At 38.5% G+C, this 17,865-nt stretch overlaps 1 protein-coding gene across 5 annotated transcripts in view; it reads right to left on the bottom strand.

Annotated features, from left to right (window-relative positions):
- The window catches only part of rptor (regulatory associated protein of MTOR, complex 1), a 337,285-nt gene that overhangs the window by 201,826 nt on the left and 117,594 nt on the right, over positions 1–17,865 (bottom strand). For 4 of the 5 annotated variants that reach the window (XM_041216771.1, XM_041216772.1, XM_041216769.1 and 1 more), the window contains exon 6: positions 14,982–15,157. In XM_041216771.1, coding sequence (XP_041072705.1) covers positions 14,982–15,157 — 176 coding nt within the window. Of the gene's footprint in view, positions 1–12,654; positions 13,065–14,981; positions 15,158–17,865 lie in introns of those variants that run through there. The other variant, XM_041216773.1, reaches the window with a different exon arrangement.

Here is a 17,865-nt window from a genome sequence, read left to right as displayed (position 1 = left end):
ATACCCCACACAGAATTCTCAAATAAAGGCCACTGAGCATAAAAAAAGACTTCACTGTGATGACCACATAAAAGGCGTTTCCTCAAAGTGGTCCGTGAACTAAGAATGTGCGCGTGTATGGATGGGTAACCCCCTTTTAAATTGTGAACAATTCAATTTAAAATTAACCAGCAGCAAAGCTTTAGACTTAAACTGGATAATAGCCAATTTATTACAAAAATACTGCTCTAAGTTACTTAAGTAAAAGTGACAAAGTTATTAGCTAAAATACAGAAACAAAGATTAAAATGCTGATAAAGGCACTTAAAGATGGCATTTCAAATCAGTTTCTGAGAGATATTGTTACAGTCCTTTGCTTGAATTCCTTCTTTCTCAAGTGAAGAGGTTGAAACTTGAGGTCTGGTTTAGTAGCTGAAATGGCTTCTATGGTTGAATGTTCAAACGTTTGCCTTTTCAGGTGGACTTGGTAGATTTTTAATCTTTCACAGGATGTGGGCATTGCTGGCTAGGCCAACATTTATTGCCCATCCCTAATTGCCCTTGAGAAGGTGGTGAGCCATCTTCTTGAATCTCTTCTCTCCATGTGCAGTAGGCACATCCACAGTGCTGTTGGCGAGTGGCTGGGGGGGGGGGGGGAGATGGATTTCCAAGATTTTGACCCAGCAGCAGTGAAAGTGTAGTGATAAAGTTCCTACTCAGAATGGTGTACAGCTCGGAGCGGAACTTGCGAGTGGCGATGTTTTCATGTATCTGCTGCCCTTGTCCTTTTAGGTGGCAGAGGTCGCTTGTTTGGAAGGAGTCTTGGTGAACTGCTACAGTGCAACTTGTGGTGGTACATACTGTTGCCATTATGCATCGGTGGCGGAGAGAGAGGATATTGAAGGTGGTGGATGGGGTGTCAATCAAGTGGGCTGCTTTGTCCTGGTGTCAAGCTTCTCAAGTGTTGTCGTTGCTGCACTCATCCAGGCAATGACACTCCTGACTTGTGCCTTGTAAGTGGATGGGCTTTGGGGAGTCAGGGAGTGAGTGACTCTCTGCTGAATTCCCAGTCTCTGATCTGCTTTTGGTCCAGGTAGTTTCTGGTAAATGGTAACCCTAGGATGGTGATAGTGGGGGATTCAGTGATTGTAATGCCATTGAATATCAAGTGGAGATAGTTGGATTCTCTCTTGTTGGAGGTGGTAATGGCCTGGCACTTGTGTGGTATGAATGTTACTTAATACTTGTCAGATCTTGCTGCACATGGATACAAACTGCTTCAGTATCTGAGGAGTTGCAACGGGTGCTGAACATTGTGCAATTATCAGCGAACGTTCCCACTTCTGACCTTATGGTGGAAGGGCATCGATGAAGCAACTGAAGATGGTTGGACCCTGAGGAACTCCTGCAGTGATGGTCCTGCAACTGAGATGATTGACCTTCAACAACCACAACGACCTTCCTTTGTGCTCCGTATGACTCCAACCAGTCGAGCATTCCCCAAGTGGTTTACTAATGGGAAGGAAATATGCGATCTTTACCAGGTCTGGCCTACAAGTGATTCCAGACCCACAGCAACGTAGTTGACTCTTAACTGCCCTCAAATGGAAATTAGGGATAGGCAACAAATGCTGGCATTGCCAGTGATGTTCACATCCCAAGTGAGAATAAATTAAAATATCCCTATTTCGCACTCTTTATTTTGCTTTCTGTTCATAATCTTACATTGATCTTACAATATTTTAACTTATTCTTCCTAGCTTAGGCTCTGCATGCCTCAGGAAAGATTCTTCAATCTGTTTGGTTGAAGAGACATATAGCTGTTTGTGCTGGTCACACTGGTCTCAGATCATCCATAGAGGGTGTCACACTGCTTTGACAGTCTGATAAGTGTAAAATCCCAGAAACATTCTGAGGGCAAGTCTATACATAATAAAGAACGAGTGTCATTGATGTGCTGGTGACCACAAAATCCAAACAACCATTTTTTCCAAGATCTAAGATCATATGCTGAAATCCAGCCACATGTTCAAACAAAATCCTTCATGCTGTCATGTACAAAGCCCTACTTCAATTGCCTCCAATCCTACTGAGGCCCTGTTCTTTATCAACTTATAATGCAATTAATGAAACAATTTAAATTGGCATTAGTCAGCTGTATTTTTGCCAATTGTTCATTTAAATCTGCTAAAGTTTGCACTTTGGAATCTTTTCCCATAAAACAGCATGGGAAAAAGTTCAAACTTTTTGAGCCTAAAAATATGATAAAACTCTGCAAGACATCCCCAGTGTTAGATGCTATTCTTAATGATGCAAACAGGAGAGAATGCTCTAGTTACAACTAATAAAAAATGAGAAAAAAAGAGTTGCATTTTCAACATTTCAATTTAATTTACTGCATCAATATTACAGTCTTTTTTCCTTTTAACTAAATATTGAACTTGAAATGTTTTTTCATTCATTTCCAATGTGATACTGATTCTAAGATCTAATCAAGCAACTGCCATGCTGTCATTTAAATACACCTCCCATTTTCCTAATCAGTTTAAATATTTTTAATCAGAAGCAAACTGTCAACATCTCTATGAAGGGTTTGTTGTAAAATGACATAGGCACATAGATTTAAAAATGTCATTAATCATCCCCTAACGGCTTTGTGTCTCATTATGGATTACTCATATAGGTAAGTATAAATTCTACCAACTAACATTTTCACTTACTAACAATAAACGAATCTGATTTTTTTAGGTAGTTTCCTCAGAGTAACTGGAATACATGCAGAACAGCCCATAGGTTAATGGTAGAATGTGATTTCAGTGCTAATCATCACTTTGCAAATGACTGAACAGAAATGAACCCTTTCATTGAAACCAAACATATATTCACCCTTTATAAAAAGAAACAGATAGAAGATTTACCAAAAATATTTGCAAGTGGAAATTTAAAAATAAATCACTGATTGATTTGTGCATCAAAACAGGCAAGTTTAACCATAGCGTACACTTTACAACTATTTTTTTTGCTTCACAATCTCCAGATAGCATGCACTTTCACTAATCATCTGAAAACTTTCTCCAATTGGTTAAATTATCTGCATATACTTCAGAATTCAACTAACCTGGAGAATAGCAACTTTCGCTAATCTCTGGGCTGCCGCCAAGTCTTTCCAATGTCTCCACTTGAACATATTGAAAGGGTTATATAGAGAGTAAGGCTTGGAATTTGCCTTGGTATTACTGCATGTGGGGAGCTTTTTATTTACTGTCAGCACTTTATTTATGAACTTTGGATATCCAAGTACATTTTGACAACTTAGTTATTATACTTGAACTGTTAAACTTTCGTGGGAACTTTTGGCAAAAACAAATTCACAACCAACGAAGTGGCAGTCCTCCAGGAGGTGGTTATTGAAAACCTTTGATGTCAATTTTAAAAATAAAACTTGATCTACATCAGGCAAAATTTAAAACACCCAAGTTTAAATTTTGAGCCTATAGACAACAGAATGTACTCTTGAAAGGGGTTATTTCTTATGTAAGCAGTGTGAAGCATTGATACAGCAATATGAAAATAACTAAAGGTAGAGCACAAATGGGGCACTCATATACACTGGTCAAGAATGCAAGTATCCTGTCACCCTAATTTGATGTTTTAGTACTTTCATACAATACAAGGTTGATGAATAATTCTGTCCTGCAAGCACACTTCCTGTGTCTGACTGACGAAATGAAAGATTATATAGAGATGCAAGTGGATTAGTACAGAAAATAGCTTAACCTTTTGGCTATTAAAAAGAAAATTCATCCTTTAAAATTTCAAAGAGCTATCTGTAAAAATGGATTTTGTTAATTTTTCAATTTCAATGAATAGGAAATACCACACACTAATCCATGCTACTTAATTAAGTCAAGCTTGGACGTGATTTTCAACACAACACCAAACAGAATTTTACAGCAGTTTTAAGTAGGGAGTAGGAAGTATCTCACAACTGATGTAAAATTGTAAATAAATAAAATCAAAAGATGCAGTATGGCATCCACTTTATAAAGTGTATAAAGCATTGTTAAACATTCATTACAACAATGGTGCATTTCTGTTTATAACACAAAATAAATTCAGAATCACAAAACACCATGGTTAGGACCTGATAATTATAATGTGCATTTAATTCTCTACATTGCCCCTTCGAGGCACCCCAGTATATAGCTGGACATTGCTGAGTGAATTGGACTGATGAATTGTTTAACTCAACTTGTCTGCAAGCTCCAATTACCTCTTGGAGAGGTCCCAGGTGCTCATCTTTCCTACCCATTTCTTCCTTAAAGGCTTGTTTTACTTTAAAGTTCTTTTTATTCTTTATCACTACCAACCCCCACCCACTCTCCCTCCCTAATCACTTTAACCCAGCTTCTCGTGAATATCTGAATTGCTCCACCTTCTGCTGTTCAAGGAATTCAAATGGATTTTGGGGCCTTCCCTGTGGTTTGCCTGCAAAATCAAGCCCATTCAATTCCTTCTTCCTTGTTTTCTCTTAATATTTGGAAAATTTAAATGCTTATGCTTTTACAATATTGCAAATCTGAAAAGTCTGCAAAAAGAAAACCTATCTTGTGTCTTTGAATTGGCTATAACATTTGTAATCATGCACCAGAAAAGACGAGTTGGGAGAACAGAATCTATAAAATCTCTGCCCCCAATTCTAGTCGACTTGAACAATCCTAAATATTGGACTGGATAATCAAATTACAAAATAAATGTCAGATGACCCAGTTTGCCCTAATTTTTCTTACTAACAATTAACAAGTCCTCCATGTGTAGATTTCCTTTAATAGATTTCAACGTGTACTTTAATATTTTGATAAGTGCGATGGTGCCAATTCAGTACTGCAAAACATTCTCAAGGTCATAACCAACCTATAATTGTGTTCCTAACATTATGGTTTACCAACATTATTCATGATTGCTGACACTATTTAATGCACACATTTTCACTGCAAAATTGGACAAGGAAGTGTTGTGCTTGCACAAATTTCCTCGGAACTATAAGCTTCAGCAGATTCACCTTTATAAAATGCAAACTGAAAATGTTCACGCTGATGCAGCATCCAGACATTCACACTAATGCTCATTATACAAGCAATTTAAGGTATGGAATATTGGATTTCAAGTGGGTGTTGAAAAATGTGTTTAAGAACAATTAAATCTGACACTCGAGATTTTTGCGTGGTACTTAAAAACACCAACCGTGTGAAATGAATCATGTATAAACGAAAACAATTATATAGAATAAAAACAGGAAATGCTGGAAATACTCAGGTCTGATAGCATTAATGGGGAGAGAAACAGATGTTACAACACCTGGCGACCATTCCCAGCAATTCCCGTTGTTATTTCGGATTTCCAGCATCCACAGTATTTTGCTTTCAATTTTGTTTCTCAATTATATATAAACACTTCCTTTTTCTGAGGGCAGCAGCTTGAGAGTCAGCCTGGCTAGGTTGATAGTACTTTTGCAACTAGGTTAGGAGATCACTGGCTCAAGCATCAAATCTCAGTTGGCATTCCAATACTTTGGCTGTGTTGGCAGGCTTCAAAGGAAATGTTACAGCCAAGCATCACCCACCTGCTCAGGTAAACGTTAAAAGATCCAAATATTTGAAGAGCAGGAGCTTCTCCAAGTTTCCTTGCCAATATCCCCCTCAACTAAAATAAAAACAAAAAAACTGCAGATGCTGGAAATCCAAAACAAAAACAGAATTACCTGGAAAAACTCAGCAGGTCTGGCAGCATCGGCGGAGAAGAAAAGAGTTGACGTTTCGAGTCCTCATGACCCTTCAGTTCTGTCGAAGGGTCATGAGGACTCGAAACGTCAACTCTTTTCTTCTCCGCCGATGCTGCCAGACCTGCTGAGTTTTTCCAGGTAATTCTGTTTTTGTTCCCCCTCAACTAATATCGCCAAAAACAGGCTAAATGGCTAATCATGTCATTGTTGTTTGTCTGATCTAACTGTACAAAACAGCTTTTAAAAATGATCTAACGATTATTTTCCACTAACAGCCACTAAATCATAGATAGTTATTACGTGGGAAAGGGTGGCATCAAGCAAAATGTATCCAGGGACAATATAGGAAACATCAATTTATGAAGCTCATGTCCTCCTAAGAATCAAACCAATTCAACAGTTCAGTAAGTTACTCCAAGTGATCTAGCATTAGTTCACAATGTTTCTGGAATTTCACAATTGACAACAGCTTGTTCTCGTCAGGATCAAATTATGAGCAACTTTGTGGATTTCAGTGTGTTTGCTACTTTACACAAAGATAATTATCACCTACTGGTGGATGGTTTAAAATAGATAAGCAAAGATATCAGCTTGTCCCTTCAAGGTGGCTTTGAAGTCCACCAAAGGCAGCTATCCAAGGCTTTTCAAGGACTAATTTTTCAACATTCTTTGAAGTCTGCCTGAGAATTATGCAAAATAAAATATGTATAATTTAGATTTAGTTGCTGCCAAGGCCTTTTTCATTGTTATTATTTGGGCTTTTTTGCGATCATTTTCTTGTTTGATACAAAAAGTCTATTTCCACAGGTGAGTTCTTGCTCTCCAGAAACGGAAACATGACCATACAAACAAAGTAACCTGGAAAAGGCTATCCCAGTAAACAAATTCTATTACTGGATAATTGATGGGAATTTCATTAGTCCTCATAGCACTTAAGCCTATTGATGAGCTAAACTAGACACTTTCATAACAGGCTAAACAATTAAAACTAATATGGTCATTTACAAAAGCAGCAAAAGTGAGATTTTGAGATTAAAGGTTGCATAGAGTCGCTTCATGAAGGGGTAGATAAACCAGTCGGGGGAGGTGCTTTGAAAACTTTCCTGCAGAACCTGGGACAGAATGACTTTCAGAGATAATTTTGTGAACCACCAAGATAAAATATTTGCAGGAAATGTATAGGTTTAATCTATAGATTCACATCCACAATAACTAGACAGCCACCATGCTGAATTTTCATAACCATAACTCATTTGAAGATGGGCCTTAGTTTAACAAATACTCTAGACGACAATTCCAACCACATTCACCATCTATAAACCCTGCAGGCCCAAAGGTGGCTAACTGCAGTGTTAGATATAAATTGTTAAATATACATAGACTGCAGTTTAAGCCACTGACTTAAAGCTGGCTCAAAGTAACTGGTCTTCCTGGTTAGATTAAGTGAGTGTCTCTAGTGGTGTATTCACTCTATAACAACTTTGCAATCAACACATTATTAGATAAAGGTTAAAATTGTTTGCAATGTAGTTTCTGTTTAGGCTTCAAGGCAACATAGTGTTTTTTTTTACAGAATCAGGAAGCCCAACTTCAGTATTGTAATTTATAAAGGAAATTAAAGGGCAGTATAAAGAAGGGACATGGTCAAAAAACATTTTTGTCACATTTTACAACTCTGAAGTTCTTTTGAAGTAGTGCTTTAGCAGGCTACTTGGTGATTAGGTCAGAGACCATTGAAAAGGTAATGGAATGACAAATTGACACATGGTCATATTAACCCCAGAAAATCAAATCATGAGATATATGTTTTCTGAAGCTTGATTTACACCTCACAAACGCAAAGTGTGCCTGGGAAATGCCACATCATTTTGAAAAGCTACTGATAATGAACACAAGTTTCCACTTGAAGCACATTGCTCATCAACCTGAATGCCTTTATCGTAAATTATTGATTAAAAAACTACAGTCTTTTGACGCCTGATCAACTCGGTACTTCATTTTAAATCTTGGAAAAGAGCAGCATCCATTTTGGATCTGAAATAGAGGACCCTACCAAGATAAAAACTTTTACATTTTGTTACCACGGGTATTTTCATCTTCAGGCAGTTAAATGTTGCCTCAATTTGCTTCCAACTGATGTGATGGTTACTTACAAAATTAAACTGTAAAACGTATTATAGATCTGAAGTGGAAGCTCAAGTTGCTGACTTTCTTCAGTTAATATAATTACTATAACATGGAAATAACAACTTGAGACAATACATTCTTTGCGTGAGCCGAAACATGCTGAATAAGCAAACTATTTCCATTCAAAACACAACTCTCCATTATTGTCAGAGCCATTTTTTGCAATACTGTTTCAATCAAAGGTCACCACTGTCCTCCAAGAAGCAAATAATAAACCCAGTCACTCAAGTATCAAAAGATATGGAATGGCTCCATTCCTGTCTAAATCAGGTCAAAGACCGCTGTCTTCATACATAAGTCCTCCTGTGACAAAGTTTCATCAGCACTGATTTTCTGCACTTCTAACCTTGTAAAACATGTTTTCTCTACTCCAGATCCACTCTTAAAGCTTTAATCCTACAATATCCATCACCACAAGAGAGCTGTAAAGATAGTGCCAGTTAAGATATCCCCGAGAACTCCCTCTAAATAAATCTATGTACTTTGCATGCCTTCAGAGTTGACATAGTGCCGAGACTTATAGGAAAACAAAGATATACTGCACCCGACAAAGCACCCTTCCCTGAAGTACTCCAAATTATCAGCAGTTTTGAGAGTAACAATAGTTCAGAATTTACAAAATGCTGTAATGGGTTACATTTACCTCCTGACAGAACTGCTGAAAAATAAAGTAGTAACGTAGCATCATGGTAGTTCACAGCCATCAATTGAGGTACAAATTTCACCTCCAGTACACACATGCATCAGGAAAATAGACACTGGGTCATAACAGGACTGGGGCTCGTTCCCATAGCTGACAGAAAATAACCAGATTCAGCCTTTCAGGAAAGAAGGACCTTATTGGAGGTGGTGGCGTGAACATCACTATGTTTGGAAGACACTATATCTGACATCATCGTCAACTTGGCATATCAGTGCCAATTCCAAGCAATGACCTTAAGGAATTTCCAGCTTCTATGGAACTTTCAGTAGTATCCCTGCAATGATTTTGCAACTGTAGAAAGAGACATTCAAATGTCTTGCTGCTCGGTAGATCTTCTAATATATCCCATCCCAGTGGTCATTGATTTTCATCGTAACTTCACAAATGCATTCGCAAAAACCGCACAGCTCCCCACAGTGCACTCTATGCAACATGCAGTAAAATGCAAGTAATTTTTAGTTTTTCTTACATTGTTTAACAATTCTGATTTGTGTACGTCTGCAATCAAATCATAGACATCCCTGACGGGTGTGCCTTGCTTCAGAGAAGCATTGGTGCATTTGATGGGTTACCTATTTGTAACTGGTATTACCAATTCAAAATGAGCGAAAAGACACAACAAAAGCAGGAGAGCAGCAAGCCAAACAAGCAAGAACTAAAAATATAGCTGGCAAGGAGCTGGTACAGATATTTTTTCCAAAACATTTTGCAAAATAGAGATAGCAAGAAAAGATCAATATTTTTAGTATGTAAGTAGACTTCAAAATAGATCTGGAAAAAAAAAAAGCTTTGAATAACTAAAAATCCCTCTTAGCATTTACGTAGTACCTTTCTCAAGACATCTCAAGGCATCCCCTAGAACTTTACAGCCGATTGACACTTTTGAATTGTAGCTACTGCTGTAACATTGGGAAATGTGGCAACTAATCTGCAATCAGCAAGATCCCACTTACTACCTACAAAAAGTTATTTGTTCAAAATTTAGTAACTTCAAGAAATTCAAGTGTCACCTTGGACACTCCAGATTACTGTACACATCTTTGAAAATATTTCTTTTAAAACTAACGCTTCACCTTGTATTATAGAACCATTTTGAATGGATGCACTTCCAGAATAGACTAGGCTCCTATGCTTCAGAGTCTAACCTATTTCCAAAACCTGGTAAATTCCACAGCACTGGTAAAGGCCTAGTTGAGTGCGCCTCGTATTTCTGGCCATAGTCAAGCCAAACATTTCCATTTGAAATGAATGTTGTCTGAGAATTTTAATGCACTTAGTGAAATATCAATGTAAAAAGTGGAGGCCTTAAATTCTATTTTTTTTTAAAAATACAGCAAGTCCCATGCATCAGCTAATCGAAACTGAGTGGAAAGGGTTCAGATCAGTTTGGGTAAAAACAGTGAGCTGAAACTAGACTGTTCAGCTTCAATGAGAGGACAGATACTACGGATAAAGATCAGAAGTTTAAACAGCACTGGAAAGCACAATTTATCATTTGATAATAAAATTCTATTTTGCGCAACAGAAATTCCTCTGGTGGTATTATGTAAGCATCGCAACATCTGACTAATGTGATTTAGAGTGACAGCGTTATAAAATATTTCATCCACAAACGTTAAATAAGAAAAGTGCAAACTTTTGGTTTGACTGACACTGTGATGAATTGGCAATTCTGTCACATTTCACGTCATAAAGTCTATATCTTTTTTCATGACTATTTATTAGATGTCACTTTAAATTTGTTTTACTGTGGGCTTAGTGCCTTTGGACTGAGGTTGCACCACAGATTCTGTGTACGGCTAGAATTGCACTGTGGAGGGAGAAAAAACATTTTGACAATCATACGAACAAGGAACGAGAGTAGACCTTTTGGTCCCTTAAGTTTGCTCCACCATTTGATAAGATCATGGCTGATCTGATTGTGGTCTCAACTCTACTTTCCTGTCTACCCTCCAAGATTTTTGACTACTTTGTTAATCAAGAATCTATCCAACTCAGCCTTAAAAATATTCAATGATTCTGCCTCCACTGCTCATGGGATGAGTCTGTGGAAACATAGTTCATTAGCTCTCCTAAGTCCACTGAAATGGAAGCTGGAGGCTTAGTTATAAGTTAAAACCTCACATCTAAGTTATGAATGTTAGTGCAGCTTTACTAGGATTATTAAACTTAGTCCAGTGTCAAGTCTTATTATTGAAGCCAAGGGAAAATATATTACATGTCCTGTTACCAAGTGAAATTTTCTATATTGGTATTCTGCTCCTCCTGTTTGCTTTTCACTTTTAATAAAACTTGATTTTCCGTTTCAAGCCATAGCTACCAGGTCCAATGAGTATTCCAAACATCAGAACCCAAAAGGGCTCTTAGCAATTAAGTGAACTAATTACAACGCTCTATTCAAGCTCTTGAGCAATTTTTAAAGTTATTCTTTCGTGGGATGTAAGCATCACTGGCTAGACCAGCATTTATTGCTCATCCCTAATTGCCCTCAAGAAGGTGGTGGTGAGCTGCCTTCTTGAACTGCTGAAGTCCATGTGATGTAGGTACACCCACAGTGCTGTTAGGGAGGGAGTTCCAGGATCTTGACCCAGCAACAGTGAAGGAACGATGATATAGTTCCAGGTCAGGATGATGTGTGACTTGGAGGAGAACTTACAGGTGGTGATGTTCCCATATGCCCGCTGGCCTTGTCCTTCTAGATAGTAGAGGTTGCAGATTTGAAAGGTACTGTCTAAAGAGGCTTGGTGAGTTGCTGTAGTGCATCTTGAATAAAGTACATATTACTGCCACGGTCGGTGGTACAGGGAGTGAATACTTAAGTTGATGGTTGGGATGCCAATCAAGTAGGCTGCTTTCTCCTGGATGGTCTGAGCTGTACTCATCTAGTAGGTGGAGAGTATGCCATCACACTTGTATACCACCACTGACTTATGCCTTGCAGATGGTGGACAGGCTTTGGGAAGTCAGGAGGCGAGTTACTTGCTCCCAGTCTCTGGCCTGCTCTTGCAGCCACAGTATTTATATAGCTGGTCCAGTTAGGTTTCTGATCAATGGTAACCACCAACCGCCCCCTCATCCCATTCAGCGATGTTAATGTCATTTAATATAGAAAGAAAATGGTTAGGTTCTCTCTAATTGGAAATGGTCATTGCCAGGCACTTGTGTGGTGAGAGTATTATTTGCCACTTATCAGCCTGTCCGAATATTGTCCAGGTTTTGCTGCATATTGACACAAGCTGCTTCTGTACATAATGAGTTGCGAAAGGTGTTGAACAATGTGTAATCATTAGTGAATATTCCCACTTCTGACATTATGATGGAGGGAAGGTCTTTGATGAAGCTGCTGAAGATGGTTGGGCCTAGCACACTGCCCCGAGGAACTCCTGCAGTGATGTCCTGAGGCAGAGGTATTGGCCTCCAATAAGCACAACCATCTTTTGTGCTAACTCCAACCACTGGGGAGTTTCCCCAGATTCCCACTGATTTCAATTTTGCTAGGGTTCCTTGATGCCACACTCAGTCAAATGCTACCTTGATGTCAGGGTGTGGTGTGAGAGAGTAGTACAAGAGAATATCTGACGAAAGCATAAAAAATTAACATTTTATACAACTTTTAAGTTCTAATGCCTTTATATAAAGTTATTACAATTTCATCTTTTCTAAGCGTAAGTTTTTTTGATAAATATTTGTTGAAAACTCTTTCCATCTATGTTCCTCATTAAGAAATCTCATGTGAATTTCTCTGACTGTTACACCAGTAAGATTTGTGAGATTGTAATTTCAAGCAATTGCTTGTGTTCTCATGCCCAGCTACAGCTAGCTGATGACTGCTAAGGTTCAATATGAAATGAGTTTGGACAGTTATTGAAACAGAAGGGTGGTGGAGAATTTCAAAGTTACTAAAGGGACAAATTGCTGATAACTATAATGTCTGCATCTAAAACCATCAAACCTTTGACCTATATTAATCTTTAATAGATTTGTTATTGCAATGATCCCTCACCATTTTGACTTTTGATGTATAGACCACAGAAGATTACAGCAGAGAAGGCAGTCATTTGTTCTGAAGTGTCCATATCAGCATTTCGTACAGCAAACCAAAATTAACCACACTGACTATCCCTCCCCCAAAAGCACAACATTTTCCTTTGTTTCAAATATTTCTCCACTTTTTTTCTTTGGTGATGAAATGGTCCCTGCCACAACCACTCACTACAGCAAAATATTCCATGCTTCAACATTGAGAAATGTCTATGAACTGTTCTCCTCACTTTCTTATTGACAATTTTGAACTTATGCCTCCTTATCACTAACTCCCCAACTACAGCAAGGTCTATATCTAATAAAACAGCAAAGTACTGCAGATGTTGGAAGTCCCAAATAAAAAACACAAAATGCTAGGAATATTCAGCCGATCTGGTAGCATCTGTGGAGAGAGAAACAGAGTTAACATTTCAGGTCAATGACCCTACGTCAGTTCAACTGTCTGCAGCTGCACATGGAACATCAGCATAGTAATTGTGTTACTGGACTGGTAATCCTGACATCTGGACTAACGATTCATATTCACAAGCTCAAATCCCACTATGGCAGATGTGAAATTTAAATTCAGTTAATTAAATAAATCTGGAATAAAAATCAAATATCAGTAATAGTGACCATCAAAACTACTGGATCATGGTTAAAAAAAATCTGATTCATTAATGTCCATTAAGGAAGGAAACCACTGTCCTTGGTCTGTGTGATTCCAGACTTGCAGTGGTTAATTCTTAACTGCCCTCTAAAATGGCCTAGCAAGGCACTCAGTTACATTCAACCATGATAGAGAAGTACAAGACCTAACAGTACTGTGGGTATATTTACAATCACACGAGCTGCAGTGATTCAAGGCGGCACTTCACCACCACCTTCTCAAAACAATTAGGGATGAGTAATAAATGCTGGGTTTGCCATTGCTGCCCATATCCCATGAACAAATGAAACAAGTCGTCTCATATCATAGATTCTTGGATTGCTGACACCTATCATTAGTACCATCCATTGGACAAATCTTGAATGATTGTGCCTACAAGATATGGAGACTGCAGCAGCCAATTTACACTATGCATTCCTCCTACAGGAGAAAACAGCACAGAATGCAGAGAACCACATGCCAATGGATGAGGACGTGTCAACATCTGGCATTTAACAGCCGCATAAAATGGATGCAATAAGAAATGGCTTCAAACCTAACCAGGCACTTACACGTCTTTGCACCTTCAGTAGGTTTGTATACCTTCCTTATTTGATGTTTTTATGTATTCTTAAATTTCTTCACCATCTATGTGATCCACAAAGTAACTCATGAAGATAGAATGCTGCTCAAACTCAAAGTTTATAGTACTTATTTTTAATTCCAGAAATTGCAAGACAGCTTAGGAAATTGCTAGAGAACAGTACACAGCAGTTCCCCCGACCTCTAAATACCAATAACTTATTGACCCCATCATTCATACTCTCCCTTACACACAGTAGCCCAATAACACCCACTCAAAAGGAGTGCAGAGCAGAGATGAAGAATTGACACGAGATAAGACATACTACAAGAAAGACATAGGATGCAAAGGGGTCTGATGTAGTTGAGTGGAGGCATGTTGATCTCTGGCTGTAAGCAAATAAATGAATCTCAAGGGTCCTGCCATGACATGAAGGATGCTAGTATGTCAAACGCTTATGGAGATTCTGCATGATCTATCCCAAGATGTGCAGCAACAGCTGTGGTAGTGGTAAAAGTCCACTGCTTTTCTGTGAGACAACATCTGACAGCGGTTCAAATCACTGCATGAGAGCCTGGAGAAAGTGGTAGCTACAGAAGTATCTGCAAACTGTTTCAGGAGAATTTCATTTAAGTTAATCAATGTAATATGGAGACATTGAAGAAGGACTGCAGATCCAGAGGGACCATCTGAAGAGGTTAATATCTACTTGCAGGAAGTGTACGGGCCAGAATTTTTTTAAAAATTGTTCTTGGGATATAAGTGTCACTGGTGAGGCCAGTGTTTATTGCTCATCCCTATTGACCTCGAGAAGGAGTTGGTGAGCTGCCTTCTTGAAGCAGTGCAGTCCAACTGGTGTAGGTAAACTCAATGTAGTTTGGGAGAAAATTCCAGGTTTTTGACCATCATTTGTAAAAGCAAAAAAATAAAAATATTTTATTATTTCCAATATACCTGTATCCTCAATAATCAAATCCCCATTTGAGTGACTCAGCCCTTTACTTTTCACAACTTACTTAAGCAACTACTGTGCACAATAAAATAAAATGACATCATTACAGAGAGCAAAACTTACCAGCGCAATGCTATTTTGATAGGCGTAGTAAGACAGGAAGTAAAAAGGTCTGCTGGTAAATCTGGATTCATGGGCAGAAGTTCAGTGGCCTCACAGGCAGCCAGTTGGATACAGTTCTTCATTGATGGCGGCAAAGGCATCTGTGCAAGCGGATGATTTGGATTGATGGCTGCAACCTGAAAGATTGAGGCCATTATTCAAAACTCTTCAGGTTGTAGAAATAATTAGAGCTTAAAGGCTTCAATCTAAGAACTTGCATTCATGGTACCAATTGTATATTAAAAATCATTTGCGAGAGGTACTAGAGCATTTTCAGTTATCAAGGGAGCATGTCGGTTTACTGACTCTCTGATCACAAAAGATAATAATCACAAACTTCATTTCCAAACAGTGTATTCTGCGTTGTAACAACCTAACATTAACCTGGTAATGACAATGTTCACAGTAGCACAGTTTTCAGGCGATACATGCTTAACTAAAAACACCAACAGGATGCAAGCGAGACTATATATTGTTAATGTTGGCGCATAAGTCAACGTTCAAAGCCTCAAAAGTCCCTCCAAAAAATGCAGGGTGGCTTGTACGGTGAGTATAGCCGTTGTGGATGGTCACACCTTTGTTGTTCACCACATGGGGTCTGCTTAGTTTGGGTATGTCTTAGAAGTTCCAAGCACCTTCACCACACAGCCCACGTCGCTTGCTTAATTCCGTGCACCCAGTTATAAGACGCCAGTAAGTAAAACATCCATTTTATGGGGTGAAAAATTTAGGCTGACGACTAATGTAATAGTGGCTGAGTATATGCAAAAGCATTATTTTGGGGGTTGAGAAAAATGAGGCCATCCTATACACTGGGTCAACTTATATGCTGCAATCTATGGTATTAGTCTACATTAATTAATGTATTACTGCTTGCATCATGTTAGCTGCTCAGGAACATTTTTCAGGCGATACATGCTTAACTAAAAACACCAACAGGATGCAAGCGAGACTATATATTGTTAATGTTGGCGCATAAGTCAACGTTCGAAGCCTCAAAAGTCCCTCCAAAAAATGCAGGGTGGCTTATACGGTGAGTATAGCCGTTGTGGATGGTCACAGCAATATAGTTCTTTGTTTCGCACCTGAAGAGAGCTTCTTCTTAAATTGCTAGATGCCTAAAGAGCTCATTTATATCATTCTTTCCTCCTTTTTCTCAAGATGTTGCTACAATATTGTGCTGAAGGTGTCAGCAGCCCTCAGTGCTTCACCTAATTGCCCGTTCTTTGTGTGAAAACCTGGGAAAGGTCTTGAAAGGCTCCTCAAGCAAGAGGGATATCAGAGCCAAGTGTGGCCCTGCCCTCCCCAACAGCCACAGGTACATTTTCTAACAGGTATCACTGGGCAACGATCCAAAGCTGCAATCTTGCAACTTGGAGAATGCGCTGATGATTTGGCTTAAGGAGTTCATCTCAAAAATGAGGTTTCCTTTACTCAACTGATTTGCTTTTAAATGGCAGAATGGTATCAATGGCACTAAAGTATAAAATGCAAGACCAACTGAAAGAAGAGTGGTCACTTTCTGAAACATCATCTTCAAGAGAAGTACAAAAATAAAGCACCAGGCAGCATGACTACTCATGAAAAGTAAATCAATGTGCCAGGATATCGCAAACAAAAGTCAAATTAAATGATACAAAAAGCCTCAAGAAAACTTGTGATTTCCACCTTGTTAACAACACTACATAAATTCGTTTTGCATAACCATAACTGAGTTGTCACCTACCGTTTATGGTACAAAATCTACATACACAGATTTAACAAAATGATCATGCGCATCATTACCAACAAAACTTAAAAATCAACACTGCACACATGCAAGTGCTTAGTCATATATATGACAGGACATGTGGGATTTTTAGGAGTCTGTTCTGTAATGAAGATGGGTGCGGTTCAGTCTCAATTAAGTTGTGAAACCTTACAATAGTACTCCTGCCAGTAGCATGGGGTTCAGGGACTGCTGAGGTCAGTGTGTGTTAACTTTGTGACACTGGCATTTAAAATCCAGCTTCTCAAGTTATTGTAAAACAAAAGCAAGTGAGCAATTTGATCTGAGAATTTGAGCATGACAGGCTGTTTTCCTCTTTAATGGCTTTTTGAATTTCACATAAATGATTCAGTAAAAAGTTGCCCTCTGGCCTACTTTCTAATCTGCGCTGCTGCAGGCAACGAGCACACAAGGCCCAGATGTTCACATTCTTTTATTGATTATTCAGCATCCTGAGGATTATTTATCAATTGACCAGTGCTCATTACAGATTGGACAAAATACAGTGCATCACAGTTCCGAACTAGCTAAGTTTTAGCCACAAATCAGAAGAGATCCCCAGACAATATTATTACGTATATACATGCTTGGAAAATGCTTTTGAATGTTATCTCTGGAAGAGATGAGACAGCGAGCTCTTAACAACTGGCAGCACTGTGAGTACTAATCACAGGAGAGGGTGAAGGCAAATGATTAACGGAGGTTCACTGTGATGATTGCTTTTCAAAATATATCAAACCTTTCATATTTCTAGAGGACAAAATATGGAAATTGCACAACAAATTAAATGAGTGCAACCAAACAGCTCAATTTTAAAGAGAGAAAAAATGCCAAATGAAACGAAATACACTGTTGCAATATTTACAGGAGACAAATGAGGTATTTTGGATTGCTGCTCAAACATTTTTATGGAGACAGTGCCCTGGGTATTTGATAAATTTACTTTTATATAAAAACAGTCTGCATATTTGCAGCTCCGGCACTATTAATCGGTCCTTTGGACTGTTCATACATCTACTAATCAACATTTCCTGAAAATTAGAAGAAAGGAATATAAAGCCCCAGTCACCCATTACC

The sequence above is a fragment of the Carcharodon carcharias genome, chromosome 22, assembly GCF_017639515.1.
Source record: "Carcharodon carcharias isolate sCarCar2 chromosome 22, sCarCar2.pri, whole genome shotgun sequence".
NCBI classification, from domain to species: Eukaryota; Metazoa; Chordata; class Chondrichthyes; order Lamniformes; family Lamnidae; genus Carcharodon; species Carcharodon carcharias.
This window is presented reverse-complemented; position numbering and strand designations above follow the sequence as displayed.